At 55.5% G+C, this 25,752-nt stretch overlaps 1 protein-coding gene across 6 annotated transcripts in view; it reads right to left on the bottom strand.

Annotated features, from left to right (window-relative positions):
• BCL11B (BCL11 transcription factor B) overlaps positions 1–25,752 on the bottom strand; it is a 103,566-nt gene that overhangs the window by 41,011 nt on the left and 36,803 nt on the right. For 3 of the 6 annotated variants that reach the window (XM_070477857.1, XM_070477858.1, XM_070477859.1), the window contains exon 3: positions 20,797–21,012. The exons of the other annotated variants lie outside the window; for them this stretch is intronic. In XM_070477857.1, the coding sequence (XP_070333958.1) occupies positions 20,797–21,012 (216 nt within the window). The remainder of the gene's footprint in view (positions 1–20,796; positions 21,013–25,752) is intronic. 6 annotated transcript variants of the gene reach the window in all.

Below are 25,752 nucleotides of genomic sequence, written 5' to 3'. Positions count from 1 at the left end.
ATCTTTCCCAGCATCAGAGTCTCTTCACATCAGATAGCCAAAGTATTGGAGCTTCAGCTTCAACGTCAGTCCTTCCAATGAATAGTCAGGACTGATCTCCTTTAGAATTGACTGGTTGGATCTCCTTGCAGTCCAAGGGACTCTCAAGAGTGTTCTCCAACACCACAGTTCAAAAGCATCAATTCTGAACTTTACCAGCCAACAATAAATGCAAGGCCACGGGTTTTCTAGTCCATCTTGCCTGCAGAGGTGTTTACAGAGAAGGTTTTCTCCAGGGAGAAATAACAGAATAGATCTCTCTGTTCAGCTAGCCACCTCCCTCGCTCCAGCCCCTTCACTCCGGGTCTGGAACAGGCTCCCAGAGGAACCCAAGCAGCTTGCACCCAAGGATCAAGAAACCGCCATCCTGAGAACTGGGTTCATGGCAAAGTGCAGAGGGCCTCTCAAGAGAAGAGACATGGGCAGCAAAACTGGGAAGCTGGCAGAGGGCAGGGGCTCCCAAGCAGGGAACTGAGGGCACAGCTTCCCAAGGGGCATGAGGAGGTCCAGGCGGGCCCCACAGAGCAGCTCACACTGGTCCAGCAGGGAACACGGGTACTCCAAAGCCTGGGGTCTCCACATGCAGCGTGGGGGCGGATTCCGGGCCAGGGGCCCAGCCCTCATCAGCACCCCCTCAACCCAGCTACCCCCAGCCTGGGTCACCGTGGAGAAGACACCTTCCCCTCTACCAACAATGACGACAATCATCCTAGGAGGATGGGAGAAGGTGCCCTTCCTGGGCCTCAATGCCAGGCCCCGTGCTAAGCGCCACGCACACACTGGAACCTAGGTAACTCCCTCATCTCTGTTTAGTAAGTGAGGAAACCCAGGCTGCAAGACCGAGGTGAAGGGCCACCATCACCCAGTTAGCAAGGGGCAGAGCTAGGACAGGCCCACGCCTGGAGACTCCCCGGTAGGGCTCTCTGCTCACCCCGCTCTGCCCCTGAAAGCACCAGCATGCAGGGTCCCCAAGAGGGCCCACGGGCACGCACAAGGCCGTCAACGGGGCGCCTCACTCCCTGTTGGTCCTGTGCATGTCTCACTGCTCCCTGGTCCTTCACAGAGCATCAGAGCAGCTGACCACGGATCCTGGTCCTCAGGCTGGAGCGTGGACGCAGCATTCATGCACACACGTGCACATGCATCCATGCATGCAAACACGTGGATACACGTATACATATGCCTATGTTGTACATGCATGCACACACACATGCCTCCTTCTGGATATTCAAGTCCACAACCCTTACTCCCCAGGGTGACCTTCCTAACATAAGTGAACCTGTTGCTTTGGGTGTGAAGGCTCTGACATGCTGGCCCATCTCCTGCCCAGAGGTTCTCTTCAAACACTAACCCACTGTTCCGTCCTCCACCACGGGTACCTCCGTTCTAAACCCTTGTTTATTTTCTGTGAAATTTAATGGATACACAACCTGCTTTTCCAGCCTGTGCTTCTCATGGTCTACATTTCTTCTTACCCATAAAAAGAGAAAACTTCAGCTTGACAGAGGTAAATGAACTTGAACCTGTGCCCACTCTGACTCCACCACATACATCCTCCAAAAGATGTGATGATTCCAAACTTAAGAAACCACACTCCACATCCAATTCCAAAGCAAGAATCTTCCCCTAACCTGGTCACTGACTCAGGTCCATCCTCCCCATCCCCTTTCTCAGATGTGTCCCAAAGCACCATCCTCCTACCTGGGGGTTCACCTGAGCAGTAGCTGGAGCACCTTGCAGAATAAAGAGAAGCAGAAGCAGAATGGAACTCTCTCTGCCCCTCCAAAAAAGACTAAATTTCCAAAAATCAAGTGGTGCACCCAAGCCAGAGAGACACAACTCCAGGTTGGTCTGACAGCTGCATCCTACAGGGCTCAAATCTCAGGTTTCTTCAATGTGCAAGGCTGCCATTTCCCCAGCCCAGGGCCAACCGAGACTCCCCAGAGGACCCCACCTCCCTCCCTCCCTGCCCCTGCAAGCTACATCTGGGGCTAGAGGCCAGCCTGCCTGTTGCCCGGGCCCCTGGTGAGAGGGTGAGCAGGTGGGCACCACAGGAGACCACAGCGCGGGGGGCTAACCCCAGCCTCACTGCATTCTCCATCCTTCCCTCTCGCCTTGGTTCTTTTCCCCCAAAGCGGGGTGCAGGCAGGAAGTCTCTGGGTCCACCCCTTCCCTCCAGCGACACCTCTCCACCTTAAGACTTGGGCACTGGAAGCTCCTGGGAAAGATATACCAAATCCAGAGACCAGTTTCTTGTTTGCTTTCTTTTTATTTAAGCCTGAGCTTTGAAGCTTGCATGACCTTAGTTCCCCAATCAGGATTCAAACCCAGGATCCAGCAATGAAAAGAGCAGAGTCCTAACCACTGGACCACCAGGAAATTCCCGAGACCAGTTTCTTAGAGGGGACAACACCTAGCCTGTTTTCTGCACCCACCACCTGAGCAGGAAACACAAAAGGGAGAGAGGACCCTGAGATTCTGTGCCGGGGCCGGGGCCAGGCACAGGGCGGGGAGCCCACTGCACCCCACGCCCATCTGCTTCCAATTCACAGGAGCAGACAAGATAGGGAGTCTTTTCAACTGGACATTAATCACTGGCAGCAATTAGATCCCAGAGACCTTCCAGGGGGTGTGCAATAAGTCCAGGAACGCAGGAGGCCCCAGAGCACCGAACAGCAGGGCCGTGCCAACCAAGGTGTGCCAGCACCCAGGGAAAAGGGGCCCCGGGTCTGCTCCACTCAGGTGCCGCCTGCAAAGCCCCGACTGCAATCAGATGGCAGAGGGCTGCGATGCAGAACGCCCAGCGGATTATTCAGCAATAAGGTGTAATTGAAAGGATTAACGTGAATGTGAGGTTTCCCTTCCAAAAATTCGAGGAACGCCAAGCGACTCTCATCTGGGCTGGTATGACTCATGATTTAATAGAGGAACTTAATTTTCACTTCTGAGGAATCTGGGCTCCGGGAAACATTGTCTAAGAAACACTCATTTTGCTCCGCTGACAACAAGTACCGCCACCTCAGGAGTAAAAATAAAGATTTCCCCAGCCGGTGCCCCCTGCCTCCCCGTCTCCCAGAATCCACGGTCAGCCACCGGGTGGACCCTCCATGGGCCTGGGAAGAGGCCGGGGTGTCAGAGGAAAGGGTGCGGTCTGAGGTCCACCAGGCAGGTCCTAACTCGATGGGGTGGCCGGGGACCAAGCCCTTCCCGTCTGGGAGGCACTGCTCAGGCTGGCCCGCCCGGAGGCACCTGGCAACACTGCAGAGGGAGGGCCCCTGGCCCGGCGCACCGTGTGGGCAGGACGTGAGGCTGCCCACCAGCATGACGGGCACAAGGGCATCTTCCTCCTGATCCCCAAAGGCTCCAGATAATGCAGCTCCCGGCGCCTCCTTAAGATGGAAAGGCTCAGCACCTGGAGCCCGAGGCATCATCTTCCCAGCATCACCGGCTCTCAGGAGACAGAGCCCCAAACCCCCCACCCCTCCACTGCCTGACACTGGTCCCCACGCCCAACAGGGGCCGATGGGACCAGGGCTCAGAGGTCAGAGAACCTGTCACCACGCACCAGCTGCTACCTCCCCATGGTGGGATTCCCCACCTCCATGACAAGAAGCTGGAGAAATGTCTAACCCCTCCCTCCCTGCTCAGTCGCCCTGCCCACACCCACGACGTCCCTCCCTCCCAGGGACCTTCCAGACCGGCCTAACTCTGCTCCAGATTCCAATGAGTGTTGAATTTTACAGAAAACTGGACCCACGGTTAGCATCTGGGGTACAGATTTCTACAAGCAGCAATACCTGCCAAGCCACTGTTTTCCTGCCTCTTTACCATCCCAACTGTATTTTCCTATTTACATGGCCCCCAACAGGTCCCAGTGCCCACAGCTTCTAGCTGAGGGATGGTTCCTGAAAGGGAGGAGAGATCAAGGGAGCTGGCTTGAGGCCACAGCACCTGAGTACCACCGTCACGCCGCGGAAGGGCCCCGAGTGCCACCATCACACCAGGGAAGGGCCTTGAGTACCACCATCACACCAGGGAAGGGCCTTGAGTACCACCATCACACCAGGGAAGGGCCTTGAGTACCACCATCACACCAGGGAAGGGCCCCGAGTGCCACCATCACACCAGAGAAGGGCCTTGAGTACCACCATCACACCAGGGAAGGGCCCCGAGTGCCACATCACACCAGAGAAGGGCCTTGAGTACCACCATCACACCAGGGAAGGGCCCCGAGTACCACCACCATACCAGGGAAGGGCCCCGAGTACCACCATCACACCAGGGAAGGGCCCCGAGTACCACCATCACACCAGGGAAGGGCCCCGAGTACCACCATCACACCAGGGAAGGGCCCCGAGTGCCACATCACACCAGGGAAGGGCCTTGAGTACCACCATCACACCAGGGAAGGGTCTTGAGTACCACCATCACACCAGGGAAGGGCCCCGAGTGCCACATCACACCAGAGAAGGGCCCTGAGTACCACCATCACACCAGGGAAGGGCCCTGAGTAGCACCATCACACCAGGGAAGGGCCCTGAGTGCCACCATCACACCAATGAAGGGCCCCGAGTACCACCATCACACCAGGGAAGGGCCTTGAGTACCACCATCACACCAGGGAAGGGCCCCGAGTAGCACCATCACACCAGGGAAGGGTCTTGAGTAGCACCATCACATCAGGGAAGGGCCCTGAGTAGCACCATCACACCAGGGAAGGGCCCTGAGTGCCACATCACACCGCGGAAGGGCCCCGAGTACCACCATCACACCACGGAAGGGCCTTGAGTACCACCATCACACCACGGAAGGCCCTTGAGTACCACCACCACACCAGGGAAGGGCCCTGAGTACCACCATCACACCAGGGAAGGGCCCCAAGTAGCACCATCACACCGCGGAAGGGCCCCGAGTACCACCATCACACCAGGGAAGGGCCTTGAGTACCACCATCACACCACGGAAGGGCCTTGAGTACCACCATCACACCAGGGAAGGGCCCCGAGTGCCACCATCACACCGCGGAAGGGCCCCGAGTGCCACCATCACACCGCGGAAGGGCCCCGAGTGCCACATCACACCAGGGAAGGGTCTTGAGTACCACCATCACACCAGGGAAGGGCCCCGAGTAGCACCATCACACCAGGGAAGGGTCTTGAGTAGCACCATCACATCAGGGAAGGGCCCTGAGTAGCACCATCACACCAGGGAAGGGCCCCGAGTGCCACATCACACCAGAGAAGGGCCTTGAGTACCACCATCACACCACGGAAGGGCCTTGAGTACCACCATCACACCACGGAAGGTCCTTGAGTACCACCACCACACCAGGGAAGGGCCCCGAGTACCACCATCACACCAGGGAAGGGCCCCGAGTGCCACCATCACACCGCGGAAGGGCCCCGAGTACCACCATCACACCAGGGAAGGGCCCCGAGTACCACCATCACACCAGGGAAAGGCCTTGAGTACCACCATCACACCAGGGAAGGCCTTGAGTACCACCATCACACCAGGGAAGGGCCCCGAGTACCACCATCACACCAGGGAAGGGCCCCGAGTACCACCATCACACCAGGGAAGGGCCCCGAGTACCACCATCACACCAGGGAAGGGCCCCGAGTACCACCATCACACCGCAGAAGGGCCCCGAGTGCCACCATCACACCGCAGAAGGGCCTTGAGTGCCACCATCACGCCACAGAAGGGTCCCGAATACCACCATCACACCAGGGAAGGGCCTTGAGTGCCACCATCACACCACGGAAGGGCCCCGAGTGCCACCATCACACCACGGAAGGGCCTTGAGTGCCACCATCACACCGCGGAAGGGCCCCGAGTGCCACCATCACACCAGGGAAGGGCCTTGAGTGCCACCATCACACCGCAGAAGGGCCCTGAGTGTACCATCACACCAGGGAAGGGCCCCGAGTGCACCACCACACCAGGGAAGGGCCCCGAGTACCACCATCACACCAGGGAAGGGCCTTGAGTGCCACCATCACGCCACAGAAGGGTCCCCGAGTACCACCATCACACCAGGGAAGGGCCTTGAGTGCCACCATCACACCAGGGAAAGGCCCCGCAGGTGAGAATTTCCCATCAAGCATGACTGGACACAGGATGCTGCAAGATACCACAGATCCTCAGATGCTCACTGCCGCATCCTGGCAGCTCTGTCACCCGGCCAGTCGCAGCAAGGGTTCCTTCTCTATGCTGCCCACCACTCACCGAGGTTTCCACAGGACCTAACAGCGACCAGGACGGGGGCCGCCACCCCTGCCCCGACCTTGCAATGGAGAACAGATACCCAGATCCCCTCCCCAACTCTCCCCCACCTCTGCTCGGGCCAAGGGAGAGGCACTCACTTATAAGTTGCCGATAATGTCACCCACCATTCATCCAAATGTGTCACTTACATCCCATTAGACTGTAATTATTTTTTAATTAAAACTAAGAAAACTGGCATGCCTGTGCCGACTTTATGCATCTGTTATGGGTTAAAATAGCTTTTAAAAAATGTTTCGGAGACCGCAGTCTATTGTGGCCACGGCCTCTGCCAAGGAAAACGCAAGCTTGCTTATTTTCTCCGTGGGGCGCAAGAGCGCCTGTGTGCGCCGGAACAGAATCGGCTGGCCGTGAAAAGAATTCTAAATAAAACACAAACATGGAATTTGGCAACGCCACAGAAGCAAGCTTAAGACTAATTCCAGCATGCGGACGGCTCTCACATAGTAAGTCTGGCTCCAGCATAAATGAAACCAGGCACTGTAAAATACCAAGCAAGTTGGAGTCTCAACTTAAAGAGACAGAACGCTGGTTCCAGGTATAAAAGCTTATTAAGCCGGGCTCGCACTGGCTCCATAAATCCATAGGTTATTAGCTATTTGCTTTCAGCCAATCCTTCCTTTCAGAGATGCATATGAGGAGAGAGAGAAAGAGAGAGAACAAGAAATGAAAACCATCACTTTGCACTTGACTTTTAGTGCAGCGGTTCTGGAAATACTGCGTTCATTATCTCGATTAGAGGAGAAAGATTATCAGACCTCAAATACACACAGGCTGAAAACGGAGGGGGAGGCGCGGGAGGGACTGAGGGATGCAAGGGAAGGATGCCCATTGCCCTGGGAGGATGAAAACGGTCCCCTCCCGGAAACAGAGACAGCAGGAGGCGAGACTCGGCCACAGGGGGAAAACCATGTGAGTGCTGGAGTCCCTCCACCCTGGGAAACGGCAATGGTAAGCCTTGGGATGATAAGTATAGTTACAGCAACAATAAAAATACTAGACTAATACCTGCTGCTATTCACCCCCTTTCATATACCATCTGCAGCTGAAGGCAGTATAGAGTTGATAAAGCAGGGACGGTTCTCAAGTCTATTCACACGGTTAAGGGCTCTGAAGTCAAGCTTGCCTTGGTTTCCAAGTCTGTAAAATGGGATAACAGCTTGCCTTCCTCACAGGGCTGGGCTGACGGGATACTGAGGATGGAGCCCACAGTGAGTGTTTAGCAAAGCACCCCTGACAGAGTCGGGACTTTGAACCCAGTCATCCAAGGGCAAAGGTGGGCACCCCCCTGACCCCGGCATGCTTTCTGGGACAGGGCACTCTCCAGACTGGCCAGGTTTCCCAGGACTGGGAACTTTGGGCTCCCTCTGAGACTGGGGTGGGGCTGGGGATGCAGTCTCCTACAGAAGGCCCAGAGAAGGGCACTTCATCCCCAGGAAGAAACTTGCCCTCAAAGGCTTCAGCAGGCCTCAGCGCTGAAACTTGATCACACACACCACAATCCAGGAAGAACTGCAAAGTTCAGGGAGGGAAAATAATCAGAAGTGTCTCCACCATAAACACCCGGTCCTGGGTGGAGCGGGGACTCTGGGGAGGGCCCTTTTCTATGCTGACAGTGCTTCCATGCCACCACACACACACACACACACACACACATCCACATATATGCACAGACATGCACGCACATACACACACATATATGTCCACCCAAATGCAGGTACAAACACATGGACTCACATATAAACACACACGTATACACTTACCTACCCTCACATACAGGGCTTCCCACATGGTTCAGATGGTAAAGAATCTGCCTTTCAATGCAGGAGACACAGGTTTGATCCCTGGGTCAGGAAGATCCCCTGGAGAAAGAAATGGCAACCCTCTCCAGTATTCTTGCCTGGGAAGTCCCATGGACAGAGGAGCCTGGTGGGCTACAGTTCAACAGGTCTCAAAGAGTCAGACACAACTTAACACTAAACAACAACACTCACGTGTACACACAAATACACTCATCCCCATGAATACACAACTACACACATTCACATACACACATGCATATACACACGGATACACACCAAGGCACACACAGGGCCTTCAATTACGGAGTCTGTGCCAGGCCCCAGGACCCTGGCAGAGGCAATGGGAAAAACCAGGGAGAAAATTACATGAGGCAACGTTTGGCTCCAAGTGAAAAAGCCACGGAACGTTTTCCCTCTAGTCTTGGTTATTCTTGCAGGTCCACTCAGACCCGGATCATCACAGCCCTGACCATCTTGGTCCCAGAGCTGAACCAGTGGAGCAGGTGTGGGCACAGTCAGGCCACGCAGGGACTATCCTCCCAGCAAAGACACGCATGGCCACACGGCCAGGTCTGAGCTCCCGATGCTCTCACTCACCCGCATACCCGCCTTGCTCCAGAGGTCCCTGCAGCCTGACGTGGTGACATCACACATGTGCGTCTTCCTAAAAAGATGCTGGACATCTTAGAAGATGCACACTAAAAATACTCCTGGCTTCTTAGAGCCGGTTGACAAAAATAATTATATTTTCTTTAAAAGAAACATAATAAGATTATAGGCAAGTATGTGTCCAGCTATTTTTAGCGTCTATTCAACTCTACTAATTTTCTTTCTTATAATAATCATTGCAGACTAGTTTTAAAAGCCACCCCCTCTCTGTTAATACGTGTGTTCTGAATTGGCACAAGGCCAGAAGTGGCGGGGGGCAGGGGGTGGGGGGCACACAGCTTTCCATAAACCATGCAGGTCCGAGTGCTGTCCAGAGAGGACCGTGTCGGAGAATCACCTTCCTGGGGAAAGGAACACGTGGTCATTCCACTGGAGGTCTGCTCCAAGTTCAACCCGCCACACATTTGGGGGAGCCCTGCCTGTGCCTGAATCTGTGCCAGGCATTGGGGGTTCATGGAGAGCACCGAACTGGGGTTCCTGCCCTGGAGGGGCTCACAACACAGGAAGGGGGTGTGCTGTGGGCTGAATGGCCACCCCTGAAATGAAGCGTTCTTAGATGTTTCGAACCAAATCCTTAGAATCTGTGAATGTGACCTTATTTGGGAAAAGGGTCACTGCAGACGTAATTAAGCTCAGGATGTGAGATGACATCATCCCAGATTATCCGGGTGGGCTCTAAACCCAATGACAGTTGCCCTTTTCGTTTTAATTATCCCAGAGAGAAGACAGATCCCCAAGGAGGAGGCCACGTGACCACAGGTGCGGAGACAGGAAGGATGCGGCCGCAAGCCAAGGGACTCCTGGAGCCCCCGGAAGCTGGAATATTCTCCCCTTTGGAGGGAGCACGGCCCTACTGAAACCGTGCTTGTGGACTGGCAGTGTTCAGAACTGTGAGATGACAAACTCCTGCTGTTTGAAGACACCCACACGGTGGTCATTTGCTACAGCAACCCTAGGGCCAACAGAGAGATCACAGCTCTGCATGAAAACCCCCCACTCTATCCCACCAGGGCTTCCCTGGTGGCTCAGAAGGAAAAGAATCCACCTGCAATGCAGGAGATTCCTGGGTCGGGAAGATCCCCTGGAGAAGGGCATGGCAACACACTCCAGTATTCTTGCCTGGAGAATCCCCATGGACAGAGGAGCCTGGCGGGCTACAGTCCATGGGGTCACAAAGAGTTGGACACAGCCAAGAGACTAACACTATTCCCCTTTAACAAGGACCCGAGGCCTCTTGATCAGAGGAGCAGACCCGGGGAGTTGCAGACCCAGGGAGTCCAACTCAGGATGCCTATTCTCCAAACCGTCCCAGTCCAGCCAGGGCAAGCAAGGCTGGCGTGACGATGACCCCCTGCAGACAGGAGAGGCTCAGAGAGGGGCCACGCGGACCCTCAGACACCAGCCGGCTCTCCCTAGCCCCCAAGGGTCCCCATCCTAAATAAATACTCTTCCTGCTGAACTGAACCCATATCAACGCCCTGAGGACACAGCAGAAAGGACAGTGAAAACTGTCCATTTGCAAAATCTACTTCCCCCCAAGGCTCAAGCTAACAAAATGCTTAGCTGACAGCTGAAAACCAGTACCCCGGGAGATGGGGCCATTTCGAGGAAGCCTTTACAAGTGACGTTAGAGACCCTCAAAGGGGCTGAAGACAGTGGCCCAGCACCACAGCCACAGGCTCCAAGTCTGAGTCTGGAGGCCGGTTCCAGCCCAGACTCTCAGGCTTACTAACCACGTAACCTGGGCCAGCTGGAGTCCACACTCCTGAGGCTTGGAGTCCTCAACTGTAAACCCCAACGGTCAGCTACGGGTGAAGAGGTGAAAATACTGGGCCCCTTGAGCCCTGCCGGTGGGAAAGTGAAAGGATGCAGACACCGTGGGAAAGAGGTGGGGGTTTCCTCAACGAGCAGAATTACCGTGTGATCTAGCAATTCCACCCTGGGTACTCACCACCCTGAAAGCAGGGTCTCCAACCATGACGCACACACCCACATTCCCAGCAGCACTATTCACAGCAGCCAAAGGTGGAAATAAACCAGTGTCCATCACAGGATGAATGGCCCAACTGTGGTCCATCCACTCAATGAGCATGACTCAGCCTTCAATAGGAAGGTAGAACGTATACGGGAAAAGAATCTGAAGAAGAATGGGTATAGGCATACGTACAACTGAATCACTTAGCGGGACACCCACAACTAAGAGAACATTGTAAATCAACTATCCTTCAATAAAGTAAAATTTAAAAGGATAAATTAAAAGGAAGGTGATCCGAACACTTGCCGTAACTGGATGAACCTTGAGGACACAGTGCTGAGTGACCCGCAAGACCAATACTGCATGATTCCACTCATAGGAGGCCCCCAGAGAGGTCAAGCCCACAGAGACAGGAAGAAGTAAAACAGTGGTTGTGTGCTGGGAGCGGGGCGGATGGGCAGTGAGCGTTTAACGGGTACAGAGTTTCGATCTGGGGTGACAAAGTGCCTGCAATGGCTAGCAGTGATGGTAGCAGAAGAAGGTGAATGGACTTAATGCCACTTGACTAAAAATGATTAAGATGCTAAATTTCATATATTTTCAACACACATAGCCTCACACTGTTGTGAGAAAGAATCGGTGGAGACGACTGTATGCGGCCTGTGCACACAGTGGGCCCTCAGGCCATGGTTTCCCTGCTGTTAAAGCAAGAAAGGACTGTGCATGCCGGCTCACTCACAAAGTCGTATCCTACTCTTTTTGCAACCCCATGGACTGTAGTCCGCCAGGCTCTTCTGTCCAAGGAGTTTTCCAGGCAAAGAATACTGCAGTGGGTGGCCATTTCCTCCTCCAGGGGATCTTCCCGACCCAGGGATCGAACCCGCGTCTCCTGCATCGGCAAGCGGATTCTTTACCACTGAGCCAGCAGGGAAGCAAGAAAAAACTAGATGCTGGTTCACAAAACAGCAGGAAGTTCATGAAGAGGGCGCCTGCATCAGGAAGCACTGTTACACACGGCTCCAAGGCCGACTCGGGCGCCGAGGGCCTGGTCCCACCAGCCCTTCCTCGCCTCTCGTGACAAAAGGCCACCATTAAAAATGTCTGGACTTACGAAAAGATTCCAACTGCCCCCGTCTCTGCAGGGAGTGACTCCATTATTGCATTGACCTCCTTGGAGAAGAAGTTCCGAGCCCTCTGACCCCTTGTGCTGAAACCAAAAAACACAGGTCCTCCAATCGGCCCAGGCTCGGGCCAGTCCTGAGCGGCTCCCCTGATTCATTACCTTGCCCCTCTCCCTCACACCTGCCAGGTGGAAGGCCAGCGGGGTGGCAGTCCGGAACCAAAAGTGAGGAGAAGAGCAGCGTGTGGCCCCTACACCCGAGGAGTCCTGGGTTCAAATCCCACCTCTGCCCTCTAGCAGCTGTGCTATGTCGGGCAAGTCACATCACCTCTCTGGTCAAGGTCGCCTCACCCTCACCGGTGACCTACAGAATAGGTTACCTTCCTAAGAGAGATGATTAAGTGTGCGGGAAGGCCCCCAGCAGAGAGCCTGAGGCTAGGAAGTAGCGGGGAGGGGGACACACAGAAATGATGACCTGGCCGTGACCTGATGGTCCCCTGCTGCATGTAGGACCCTGATGGGAGAGGAACTCACCATGGTCGCATCCCCCACCCCGACCACACACATGGTCACACCTCATCCCCCAACCCAGGCTCTTGGATTATTATTAAATAACGCCCCCAAGGAGGGGGTGGGCACCTCGGGCAGGCTACGGATTCCACCCCACCACCCCCGCCGGTACGACGCTGGGTGGCAGAACACCACAGAGGGACCCCTGCCCGCCAAGGGTTCCTTCCCACTGCTTTCTGGATTAAATTGGCCAGCCCTGATTATGTTTGGATAAACTTTATTTCATGGTTTAGACGATTTGGGTTTGATTGTGAAATATGTACAGCACGCAGTCCCTCCTCTGTCCCGCCCGGGCCTCGGGTTTGAAAAGTCAAGGACATCTTGTTCCCCCCACCAAAAAAAAAAAGCAGCCACGAACACCTCCAGCTATAAAGGACGACGAAAGCTGGTTTCTTCTGGAGGAGAAATTGCTTCCAGGAAACCATGTGCAAAAAACAGGAGCGCATCGCACTCCCATGTGCCTTGGCCTGCTTGCTCTCACAAACGTGAACACGCCTTTGCGGGGTCTTCAGAGTCCACCAGCTCCAGACGCCTGGGCCGACTCAAGCGCTGGGAAGACAGAAGGGGCTCCAAGTCAACCCGGCACATGAAGGAACTCGAGGGCAATCTGATGACAAAATCTTCCCCCATACTCCAGGCCTCTTCTTCAATGTCAAAACTTCCCCCTGGGAGGTCTGAGGGTCCAATACTCTGTGCTTTCATAAGTCACTAACAAGTCGGACCCCTTGGGGGCCAGCTGGGGCTACAGGGGGGCTCATGGGGTCAGTGGGATACCCACGCACACATCTGTCATCTGGCCATGCCTGGGAAGAAGTCTTTTCCCCCACCCACCTCACCTCCACAAGGAGAACCCCGGTGGCCCTCCGAGACCCTCCCAGCTCCCACGGGCCCAGCTGCTTATTTCCTTTAAGCAGATAAAGGCCTTAAGGAGAATGTACCTCCCAGCGTCTGTCCACCCCCACCACCACTGCGAGGTCCTCTAGGGCAGAGACCCCAGGGCACTTATCTGGGGTCCAGGACGCTGGACCTCCACGTCCAGCCCAGATCAGGCAGCAGCATGACCCGTGGAGGAAGGAAGACACAGGGGACTCTCCCAGGATCGTATCTGAACGCAGCCTGGTTTCCCATGGGTGACCTGCCTTTCCGCTGCCTGCCTCTGAGCCACCAAGCGGCCCCACCGATGTGAAGCCGTAGGGACAGCCAAGAACACGACTTCAGGGCGGGACAGGCCCGAGTTCCAATCTCAGTTCAGCTCTTTGTGAGCTGTGTGAGCCCTGGTGCGTTGCGTAGCCTCTCTGAGCCCCAGTATCCTCATGAGCAAAAGCATGGGGCTGGACTTCCCTGTGTCCCAGGGGTTAAGACGCTGCACTTCCACTATAGGGGGCTGCAAGTTCGATTCCTGGTGGGGGAACTAAGATCCCGCATGTCACATCACGCGGCCATTAAAGAAAAAAAAATCTGCAAAACAGAAAGGATGGGGCTGCCTTTCCTTCCAAGTGTTACGAGGATGAGTGCCTGAGTGAGGAACGCACGGTGCCCAGAACACTGCTGGGTCCTGTCAGACCCCTGAGACACAGCGGCAAGTCTCAGGGACAGTGATGGCACTGGGCCTTCCCCCTCCTTCATTCCTGCTAAGAAAACCTCCCGGGACAGACGTTCAAAGAGATGGCAACCAAGTCACCAGGGTACGGAGCACCCAAGGTCGGGCTTCTCCCTCCTGCCCTCCAAACTTCCTTTTGCCTGTGCTTCCCCACGTGCTGGCAATCAGCTGTGGCCACCCCAGGATGGAGGCCAATCAGGGGACCCTCCAAGGCAGGGATGACGAGTGGGTACTTCTAGGAGTCCCATTTCTCAGATGGGTAAACTGAGGCTTAGAGAAAGACAGCGGCTAGCCCAGAGACACACATTAACACCAGCCCACCTTGAGAACAAGGAACGAGCACGGTCCCGTCTCTGGAGCCTCCCACACTGCCTGCAGCACTTCCACCAATGTGTGTCCACAACGGCATTTAATTTCAAGCATAAATCCATGCCACAGAAGAGATGAGCCACAGAAGGGATGGAGCAGCCAGCAATCAAAGGACAATGACAGAAAGTCTCAAAGCTGGGACACATGGATGCAGGTCCCCACTGCAGGTGGCAAAACTGGGGGTCCAACAGGCTAGGTTCAGGGCTCCCAAAACAAAAATTCTATCAGTGGCCAAATCTAACTGCACATATCACATGGCTTCAGCTAGATGACGAACTTCCCTGTCCAGTTTCCAATATGAACTCAAGAGGGGCAGTGACGTCTAGTGGGCCGAGGCTGGAGGAAGGACAGCGCTGTGCCACAGCACATCTTGTGCCCTCTTCCCCAGTCTGTACCTCGGTGTCCCCCCTCTGGATGACGAAGGGGGTGGGTAAGACGATCTCTCAGGACCTCTGGTTCTAGATCGTTAAAAAATTAACTCAAGTCTTCGGGTCACAGGAGGCAGACCCATTTCTGGGCCACTCCATCCAAGCAGAGGGCGCCGTTCAGATCTCCTTTCAAGCTGCAGAACGTGGCCGCCCTGCTCTGAGATCTGTGATGTCGGTGGCCAGTGCTGGCCCTTCTCATCTGCTAACAGCTTTAAAGCGCTGCACCCAGCGCTGCATTAAAAATTAATTACACATGCTATTTTATTGCCAGTGCATAATGTAATGAGCGCCAGCTGTGCTAAACAGCCAAACTCCTTTTTAAGACAGCTATAAAAAAAAAAAAAAGGAAAGAAAGAAAGAAAGAAACTGCACTTCCAAATGCCTCTCCTGTCAGAGCAGAAAAACAGCAACATCTTGTGCGGATTTTGAACAGAATTCTTTGATTTAGCTCTGCCTTCAGAACGTCTGAAGGGCCGGCTCGGAGAGGCAAGTGGAATCTGGCGAGGCAGTGCAGCGGTCTCCACCGGGGATGTTGCTGGGACCCCCCCTTTTATCTAAGGACAGTCACACGGGTAGGTGCCCCAGCCCCCCACTAGGTAGCATGGGCCCCTCCTGGCCCCCAAGCCCCCTCTGATGCCTCGTGGTGCCGGACAAGATCTGAGGTCTGCAGCTCTGGGGGACAGGGGACTTCCCTGGAGTCCACTCAAGCCCTGCCACCCTTGGCCACCTCCGCCAGGCTGGAGGGGCGGCTCCCTCCGACCAGGGGAGCCATGCAGCCTTCTGTCTACAGCCATGTGTTTCCAGAAAGTCGGCAGACAGACACGGGAGCAGACGCCAGTCACCACCGACAAGTGGGACCACCGGCCCCTCCAGTGTTGTAGACGTCAGTCAGGGCGGACAGATGACTCTTTACATTTTTAATAATTCCCCTGAGAGTCCTTCCTCCAACAGTGAGCCAACCCCCAGCCACGGCCCCTGGGACCTAGTGAGCCCAGAAAGACCCCGAAAGGCACGCGACTTTGCAGAGAGAATCAGGAGAAAGGCAAGGGCGTGTCTGGAACCTTCCCGGACAGAGGGCTTCTGTCCACACGCGCACGCCCACACTCAAACTCTCTTCCTCACTCCATACTCACCCCTCCCTCCAAGGTCTCCATGGAGGCCCCATGCCCCAGGGGGGCGCCTCTGCACCCTGCCCCCCGCCCCAGAATGGAGGCGGTGCCCCAGTGGGGGCCGGCAAAAACTGCCATCTTGGTCCACGTCGCCCTGTGGCTGCCCACCGATCCTTCGGTGTTAATCAAACCCAGTCCGAAATGAAACTACGGCTTGCTTCTCGTTCTAGTATGAAATGTGCAAAGCGCAGACCATATCATTAACATAAAACTTCCAGAAATAAGGCCACTTTCCAGACAGACTGTATTAATTGCATCAAGCTTCCACAGCTACGGTGGTCTCCCTCACGGCGTCCCATTGGAAGGCTCCAGTTATAAAAACCAACACAAAATGAACACTGGGATATAATTGAAGGAGGAGAAAAACGATAGATTCTACTGCGAAACCCTACTATTTACTTACAGGTATTCTTTTATCTTTATTGTCCTTTTAACCCATGCCAAGAAACCCCAGACTGGTTAAATAACACAGCAAGCACAATTTCAGTAGAAAAGTAAATTGAATTTAACTTTACAAGATTGCCCTGTGATTTCAGCATATACTAATGACTGCAACTGACTCCTTCTATTAAATCCAAACACTTCACTTCCCCGAGCCGGGATCCTGTGTGTTCTTGCTGGAGACCTTGAACTTCACCAAGCGCATGTATTAATCACTGTGGCTGATGACCATTTGCGGCTTTTAAATATGCAATGAAGTTTCTTGGTTCCTTCACCACCTCCCAAAGCTGGTATACCACCTGAGCCAGCCAAGAGGCTAAATGCCTTTAAGAATGGAAACTAGGGATCCAAGCTTCAAGTAAGATTCCAGATGGAGCCAGGCAGGTAATGATATAATGATGTGAGACTCATCCTGCTTGTGCATGAATCAGAATGTCTGGAGGGCTCGCTCAGCAAGAGGCATTGTTCTCAGCACTTGGCATGCATGACCTCATCCAAACTTCAGAACACGCTTTCAATGACCCCATTTTACAGGTGAGGAAACTGAGGCAGGGGGGCAGAAATGACTTGTCCACGGTCACACAGCCAATACAGGACAAAGCAGTCTTCACTCCTCAGTCTGACACTGTCTCCAATGACTGCCTCCCAATCATGGAAGCCTCAAAACAGGGAAAAGGTTTGGGAGTCCAAAACCCACCCCCACCTCGGGAACCCCAGCCAAATCCCACACAGGCAACCCCAGCATCTCAGTAATGGAAACTGATCAGTATGTTCTGCTCTGAAGATCAGTGTGAGAGAGGAGCCTTGTTTTTAAATGCTACATATGTACCACATGGGCTTCCCTGGTAGCTCAGTGCTAAAGAATCTGCCGGCCAGTGCAGGAGACGCAGGCTCCACCCCTGGTCTGGGAAAGTGCCCTGGAGAAGGAAATCGAAACCCGCTGCAGTATTCTTGTCTGGAAACCCCCATGGACAGAGGTGCCTGGAGGGCTACAGTCCAGGGGTCGCAAAAGAGCCGGACACAACTTAGCCACTGAACAACAACATTGTACTCTATATATGTATGTATGTGTGTGTGTATGCTAAATCACTCAAGTAGTGTCCAACTCTTCCAGGCTCCCCTGTCCATGGGATTCTCCAGGCAAGAATACTGGAGTGGGTTGCCATGCCCCTCCTCTAGGGCATCTCCCCGACCCAGGGATCAAACCCACGTCTCTTACATCTCCTACGTTGTCAGGTGGATTCTTTACCACAGGCACCACCTGGCAAGGCCAGAAGGGGAAACTGAGGTCCAGAGAAGGGAAATGACTTATTCAAGGTCACCAGCCAGGTGGAGTCAGGGCCCGGACCAGAGCCCCAGACCTTTGACTCCCCAGGCACCTTGAAGAAGTTTGTATATGGAATTTCCCAGGGAAGACATTTCAGTTTCCAGGAACACCCCCAACTCAACAGTCATAAAGCAAAGGGGACCCCGAGTCCCTTCTCCCTACTGTGACAACCAGAAGATCTGGGATTGAGGTCCCGGGAGGCAGGGCTGTTTAGGGTGCTTCCAGAGGGAAAGATACACAAACACACATACTTGTGTGGCTTTCTCCCCCATAAAATCACATCCTTCTATAAAGAACCTCGAATGCATTCACAGGCATGCAATTAACATGGATGAACACGGTTACACTGGGGTTTTCCATATTAAGTTGAAGACAGAGGTTCAGTGCATCCTGATCCAAAAAGGGACAAAACAAAGTTAAGGCCGGCAGCCCCTTTCCGCCTTTACAGAGAACTGCTTCTTCTAACGGGTTACTGGGAATTTAATGACTCCACTCAAACTACTAATTGAACAGGCACTAAAAACACTTTAGGAAACAGCCCAGTGCCAGGGACAGAAGCCACAAAGGGACAAAAACCACTGGAATGGGGTATTTTTCAGGTACTGACACTGATCTGAAAATATGATGGCGCAAACTGACACAGGCTAATTACCGCAGACCCAAGGAGGAAAGATCAGGGCTAGGGATCAGGGCAGAGCGTCCGAAGCTGAGAGCTGGCCCCTGAGCAGGTCAGGAGGAGAGGCCCAGGGACCCAAGGAACAGACACGGCCCCATCTTGCCCCCCCTCCCCGGCACTGCCAACAACCACAAGGGCTGCTGACAAGCTCTCAGCCCTGACGGCATCAAGTTCTAAAGTCCAGGAAGGCCTCTGAGCCAGGCAAGCCAAGGCCAAAGGGGAAGCGGGTGCAGGATGGGCAGCCCAGGATCAAAGCCCACCTCTGCCCTCCCAGCAGCTCCCTCGGTCCCTATTCCCATTCCACCACCTGACCCATCACACTGCAAGCTACAGGAGGGCTGGGACCTTTCGGAACTGCACCTCGGTTTGCACAAGAATGATCGAACGAATGAGTGAATGCATGAATGGGAGCCTTGATAACCTCATGTCTCTGGGGCTCATCTTCTCAACCACAAAGTAGGAACAGGAAAGCTACTTCCTAAGGTGACTGTGAGGATTAAATTCAAGGTACATCACATGCCTAGCACAAGGCAGCACACAGTAGGCCTTCAACTTACGTTCCCTACAAGGAAAGCAGGCTGCACTGTGGCTAAGCGGGACAGAGTAAGAACGTTCCCCAGGATGTAGGCAGAGGTGCACGACCCAGCAGGAAGCAGGGTGGCCTTGTTGGGAGATGTCCTGATGGCAAATCCCAGTTTGCAGCCCGGGCCCAGCCACTGCCCCCCCCCCCACTCCTGAGCCTTGGCTTTCCCATCTGTAAAACGGGTTAATTAACTCGCACTCAGCCATAGCTTCTAAGCAGAGCCAGAGATTAAGCACAGTGGAAGGCTGAGCCAAGCCCCAGGCAACTCCACGGCCAGGGAGAGCCTGTTCCTGCACCAACTTGACCGAGTCCAGTCATGAACACTCAGGCTGACCGTCGACAGTACGACCTCCCCCACCAAACAGCTGCAGCATGAATTACAGGAAGTCACAAGAGCCACTCGACCACCCGGACGGAGCAGGTGCCCTGCACTCAGCAAGCAGGGGTTACAGCACAGACCCACGGAGCCGGGACAGGATGCCCCATTGCCCTGGGCATCCGGGCAGCTCGGGACAGGGAGCCGCCCTCTTTGCAAACTGTGCAGACGCCTTCCTGGGTGATTCAGTCTCTGCTCTGTGCATTCAAGACCCAAGCCCGGTACTTATGACATCACCATCTGTCACAGGAAGGGGCGCTGAAGGCTGCAGGCCACCACCCCACCAGCAGGAAGGCCTGGAGCTGGGCTGCCCATGGCCCTCTGCAGAGCTGCGTCTCTAACAGGGGCCACCCCTTGGGAGAGCTTCAGCTAAAAGTAAAACCTGCCCCCCCTCCAAAAAAAACCACAAGTCTCCCTTTCACTGCCCAAGTCAAGAGAAAGCCAGCAACACGCCTGGTGCCAAAGCAGGGACACACGGAACCTGCCCTGGCGGGGCACTCACCCTGTCCTTTCCTGGTCCCTGCGGGGCACCCGCCACCACCCATGTCTGTATCAGCAACAAGGCTCCTGCGGCCTCAGTGTCTTACATCAGGCTCTGCCGAGATATTAAGCAGGAGAGGCTGGGATGAGGAGTCCCGGCCTGCACACTCCAGGGACCCCAGGCCGGAGCAGGAGTTTGGGTTTTGTTTGAGGGGGGAGAAGGGAGGTAACAGAGCACAGGTCAGGTCGCTGCACTGTTCTGTCTGCGCATCTGTATAACGGGGCGGCCACGCCAACCCCAGAGCTGGGCGCTCAGCCCTGCCCCCTGCCCTGCGCACCCCGCCCCCCCCCGACCCCGCACACCCCAAAATGTCTCACTCCCTCCCAGAGCCGAAGCTAAAAGGCTCCTCCAGAGAAACTTTTTTTCTAAAAGTTAATGGGCAACATATTCTCGCAAAGAGAAACTCAGCATTTTGGAGGGCTCCGGCGATGTACACAGACAACCAAAGAATCATCTCCTGGCCGTGTCTTGGCGGGGTGGGGAGGGTAGTGGCTGGGGTGGGGAGAGCAGTGGCGAGGGCAGAAGAAAACCTCAGATGTTAAGAGTTATCCAATTAAACTTTAGCTAAACAGCCGGAAGAGATGAAATTTGGAGGCTGAGAGTGAGATCTCGGAAGGGGCGGAGGCATGGGGGTGGGGGGACCTCCTGACCGATGGGGACCGAGGCACGGGGTAGAGTTGTGTCATCATCCTTGGCACCTCTCCCCTGGGCCCCCACACCTTTGCCCCAGCACACCTGCGAGAGAGGCAGCCGCCAGCCCTGCCCAGGGCACCCCCGCACCCCCCAGGAGCCCGCCCCCCACTCCACCGCGGCGGTCGGTTACCTGACAACTGACACTGACATCCAAAGGGAGCCTCCGTCTGACCCTCACCCTGAGTCCCGTCACCCGAGACAGGGAGCGCGCTGCAGCACGGCAGGGGGACGCAGGGCGGCAGAGCGCCCAGGGCGCGCAGAGGCGAAGTGATCGCGGATGGGTGAGGGTGGGAGGAGGAGGCAGCTATGGGGGCCATCGCTGGCAGCTGGGCAGGCCTGCACGGCCCTGGAGAGAAAACAATAGAAAAGGCTGGTCAGTCGGACCCTGGACTGTGCGAGGGCTTCGGGGAGTGGAAGGAACGGGGCCCGGGGCAGAGGGCTGCAGGCCGCCCTTGTGGGGTGGGGGCGCAGGGTGCCAGCCCCTGCCGTGGGGGGGGGGGGGGGGGGCCCAGCCAGGGCTGGGGGCGGGGCCAGGGAAGTGGGCGGGGCCTGACGGGGTCCTGAGGCTACAGCTGCCATGTGGGTACCAGACTCCCATCCCAGGGAGGTCTAAAGCCCAGGGCTGGGGCACCCAGGGGCAGTCAGGACCCCTGATCCCGAGAAGGTCTCCCCAGGTGGGGGCTTCTGGTGTGTCCCGGAGCAGACTCCACTGGGGGATCTGTTCCCTCCCACATCTGGGCCACCCCCCCCCCACCCCCCGGAAGAACCAGGAAGTCCCAGGCCGCCACTGTGTGCTCTGTCAGGATGGGCCGTCTGTGCAAGCCTAGGACACCTCCAGGTGGTCCCCTCCCAGCGCCTGGGCACTGCCCAGCCTCCCGCCTGGAGGAGGGCCAGCTGGTGCCCTTTACAGCCCAGAGCAACTGACACCGACACGCAGCACCCAAGCCCCAAGGTCTTTTCAAAGGCTTTGAACTCAGCCCCCCCTCCGCCGCCCCAGAGAGCCCTGGCACCGCTCGGCACCCCCTCTTCACACCTCCCCGTGTCTGACAGCCGCGACGCCCGGCCAAGGGCCTGCTGGTCTCCGCCCAGCCCCACAGCTCGCCTGGGCTCCCCGGCAAGGCCTGCGTTTGATTTGGCCGTTTATCTTAAATGGCTAAGAGACCACCAGGGCAAAACATTTGTGTGAAGCCCTTGCCAAAACCACAAGTGAAGAAGCCCAAATTCCCTGGGTAAATAATTGAGCAGGGAAGCATCAGAGAGACAAAAGGAAAACATCAACAAGATGACGGGCAGCTGGGCTCCGGGGCTGGCTCTGCCAGGGACGCTCCCCCCACCCCCAGACTGCTCAGGGCCCCGCACAGGTCTGGGGGGGTGGGGATGTGCCCACTCTACAGCCATCACGAGGGAGCCACAGAGCCCTGCAAACTCTCAGCAAGCCAGCAGCCTGCCAATCTTCATCAGGAGTGAGCTTCCCAGCATGCCCTGGGGGCAGGGCTCAGCAGACCCATTGCACAGACCAGGAAACTGATGACATGACCGCAGAAAACTGCAGACACCAGCAGCCAGACCCACCAAAACCCTGGTGGCTGCCTGGCTCCAGAACTGGGGCTCCAGAACTCGGTATCTCCTGGGTCTCCAAAACGGGTATTATCTTGGACCAGGAATATCAGAGCATGTGAAGACCACCTGCATGTGTCCTTCCAAGAAGTCAAAGCTTAACACCCATACCAACACCTGGTCCTTCTAGGCCAGTGAAGACCGTGTGCTAGGTTAGTCTCTGGGCCGAGCCATTTCTGAGCCCATGACAGCCCTGGAAGGTGTGGCCAAGACCTTGTGTACTGTTCCAGCCACAAATGCTGAGCGGAAGGCCGTGCCCCAGATTTGATGCAGGAACCTCAAGAAAGGTCAGCTAATCTGAAACCAGTGTCCCCTGCCTCCTCCCAGAAGCCTGCCCTGCCTGACCCTTGCCCATAACTCCCCGGCGCTGGAGACAGCACGTTCATCCTCGTCCACACCTGCCTTCACACCACGGAAGGCACAGTGGCTTTGTGCGGAGCACCTGTCACAAGGAGCTGGACTCACTTCACCACGAACACCCCGCTCCATAGGGAAGACCACCTCCGATCTAGGGGGCGGGGGTGAGGGGGACTGAGGCTTGGGGAGGTTTAGACTTGAATCCGGCGTGTCTCCCAAGTGTGGAAGTGCCCTGCCTCCTCTGGGGGGTGAGGAGGGGCTGCAGCAGGGATGCGGGGGACCAGGGTGCCCCAGGATCCTGAGAGGCAGGGCCATGAGGGTTGGGAGGAAGCTGGAGGGTCCTTGGGCTGAGTCGGGCCTCCGGAGGTTGCAAAGAACAACTTCCGGCCCCCAGGTTCTGGGTGAGGCCACGGCACACAGCCACCACCGTTTCCCACGGCTGAGAAAACCAGCCGGAGCGCCCAGGTAACAAGCGCCCGGTCCCAGGCTGGAAGGGAGCAGAGCCTGTGTGTCCGTGGTCGGGAGGAAAGACCAAAGGGCAGGTCCAGCCACACCCCTCTCCTTCTGGAAAGGTCGGGCTTCGTGAGGCCAGAGTCTGTACAGTCAAAGTCATCCTCCAACTCGGACAGGGGTGGGGGGCCAGGCCGCCCCCGGAGGGGCTCCCAGGTGACCTCGTTAGACTTCTGGCCTCCTCAAAGTCCACCTGCTCCGAGGAGCCGCTCCATGGAGGCAGAGGAGGGGGCGGCAAGGGCGCGGGGGCTTCCAATCCTAAGCAGCCCGCAGAGGCCTCTCAGGGTGCTCTCATAAGACCCTCTGCCCTGGGGGAGGTCCCCCTATCCCACCCAGAGCAGCTTAAACCAGAACCCCGCCCATAGGCGGAACTCCGAAACAGCCTCTTTCTGAAGCTGCAAAAGCCAAAGATGATACGAGGAGCCACCTATTGTATGATGACAGGAAGTGTCCAGAAGAGCAAATTCAGGGAGACGACGGAAAAGGAGAGGAGTGGCCATCAGGGGCCCAGAACGGGGTGGGCCGCGGGAGGTCAGGGCTAAAGAGCAGGGACACTCTGGCCTCGGTGTGCTGATAGCTGCACTGACATCCTTGTGAGCAAACTCAAAACCACCGACTGCGCAGCTTAAACCGGTGCATCTTACGTTATGTGAACCTTATCTCGATTTTTTTTTTTTAAGCCCGACATGAAGACTGGCCACAGCATCTGTCCCAGACCACCTCCCAGCCCTGGGGGTGGCTACCTCGCAAAGTGCAGCCAGGGAATCCAGAATGCCCTGGACAGAGCACTCGACCCTGTGACCAGACTATACACCTACAGACAAGCGGAGGAAGCCCGGAGCGCAGAGGCCCCGCTGCCTCAGAGTCCGGCTTCGGCTCTGCCATCTCCCGGCCGCGTGACCCGGGCTGAGTCACCGTCTCAGAGCCTCGCCTTTTAAGGAAGGTCAGGACACGCCTGGCCAGAGCCAGGCTGCCAGTAAACACCCAATAACCGTCACTATCATGCATTTATTTTCCGTTCTGGAACTTTCCCTAACTCCCTATGGGTCCCCCCCTCCCCCCCCGCCACAACCCGGCAGCGATGGCCCCCTACAAAGCCCTGCGAGGCACTCCTTTCAAAAGACGCTTTCTTCCGAGGTCCAGGCCGGCTCTCTCTGGACCTGTTAGAGACACACGCGCACCGACGTATGCGGTGGAGGGACGCCCAGACGCCATCTCGGCTTTGCGAGGGATCCAAGGTGGCTGAGAAATAAGACCTCTGCGGGCCCACTCCTTGTCGTGGAAGTTCACTTTCCTTACAGGAAAGAGAAGCCAACAATGGCTGCACACGTCATCTCGTTGAAGCCCAATAGCTTTCCCATCAGACGGCTATCAGGAGCCTCCTGTCCACGAACAAGGAAAACTGAGGCTGGATGTCTGAGACCACCAAGCCCAGAGGGGCGGGACTCTCGCTCCATGCAAACAAGGAGGGACAAAATGTCCAGAAGCAAGACCCCTAAAGCGTTTCCGAAGCTCCAATTCCGGGTGATTCTGAATGCCTCCCTCCGGTGGGGAAGTCTGTGACCATGTCCCTTCTGGCGGGGGGGCCCCTGCAGACGGTCCTCCGCCCTCACTCCGCACACATGCGCAGTACCCAGCAAACACGCCCACACCGACCGAGGCAGACACACAAAAAAACCCCCAGCCTGGTTTCGAGGCGAAGGCTCGCCTTTTTCCCATCGCTGCATCCTCGTATCCCCTCCCACATGGGAGGGTTATAGATCCCTAGCTAGCAAAGAGGAGCTCTAGAATACACGGGTACAGGAGATGTATATTTTTCTCCCTACTGCTGCCTTTCAATTGATACATTTTTTAAGCCAAGAACTCCTACCGATAGTGCAAAAATGAGTCATAGATCAAGGAGGGGAGACAGACAGGGAGTGAGTGTGTGCGAGAGCGGACCACTGGCAAGCAAACCTGACGGTCCCCGCGCCCCCTCCCCCCATGCCAAGACATTAATTCTCACAAGTCGGAGAAAATTACTATGCATGAATGCAAAAAGCATGATCAGGAGTAATTAACATGGCTTCATATGCAAATTTTATTAATGCAGAAGTACAAAGTCATTATGCAAATGAGACTTACGTCAACTCTCTTGACAAATATTCATCTCTGAGGCTCAAGTTTCTTCCTTTTTATTTATTTATTTAATTTCTCTCCCCACCCCCACCCCCCCCCCCCACAACACACACTTTTTTTTTCCTGGTTGTTTGGTTTGGTTTTCTTGTTTTGTTTTGTTTTTTTGCAGGTGGGGGCAGGTAGCGCTGGTGGCCACTTCAGTGGCAGCAAACCACGAGGACTGTTTGACAAGTTTGCAGAGTTGTTTTTCAACCAGAGAAATTTATTCTTGCATTGTTGATTTTGGTTTTTTTTAGAGGTGGGGGGGCTGCTGCTGGCAGGTACAAGACAGCTCATAGGAGAAGAGGAAAAAAATTAAAAAAAAAAAAAGCTCTGGGCAGCAGCAGCCAATCACAACGGCCAGAGCCTATAATGAGGGCGATTGATGGCTGTTTGGCTTTTACTGCAGGGTAATGAACGAGACACCAGTCTGAGGAGGGGGAAA

The sequence above is a fragment of the Odocoileus virginianus genome, chromosome 16 (genome assembly GCF_023699985.2).
Source record: "Odocoileus virginianus isolate 20LAN1187 ecotype Illinois chromosome 16, Ovbor_1.2, whole genome shotgun sequence".
Classification (NCBI taxonomy): domain Eukaryota; kingdom Metazoa; phylum Chordata; class Mammalia; order Artiodactyla; family Cervidae; genus Odocoileus; species Odocoileus virginianus.
The sequence above is the reverse complement of the archived record's forward strand: the minus strand, read 5'-3'. Positions and strand labels throughout refer to the sequence as shown.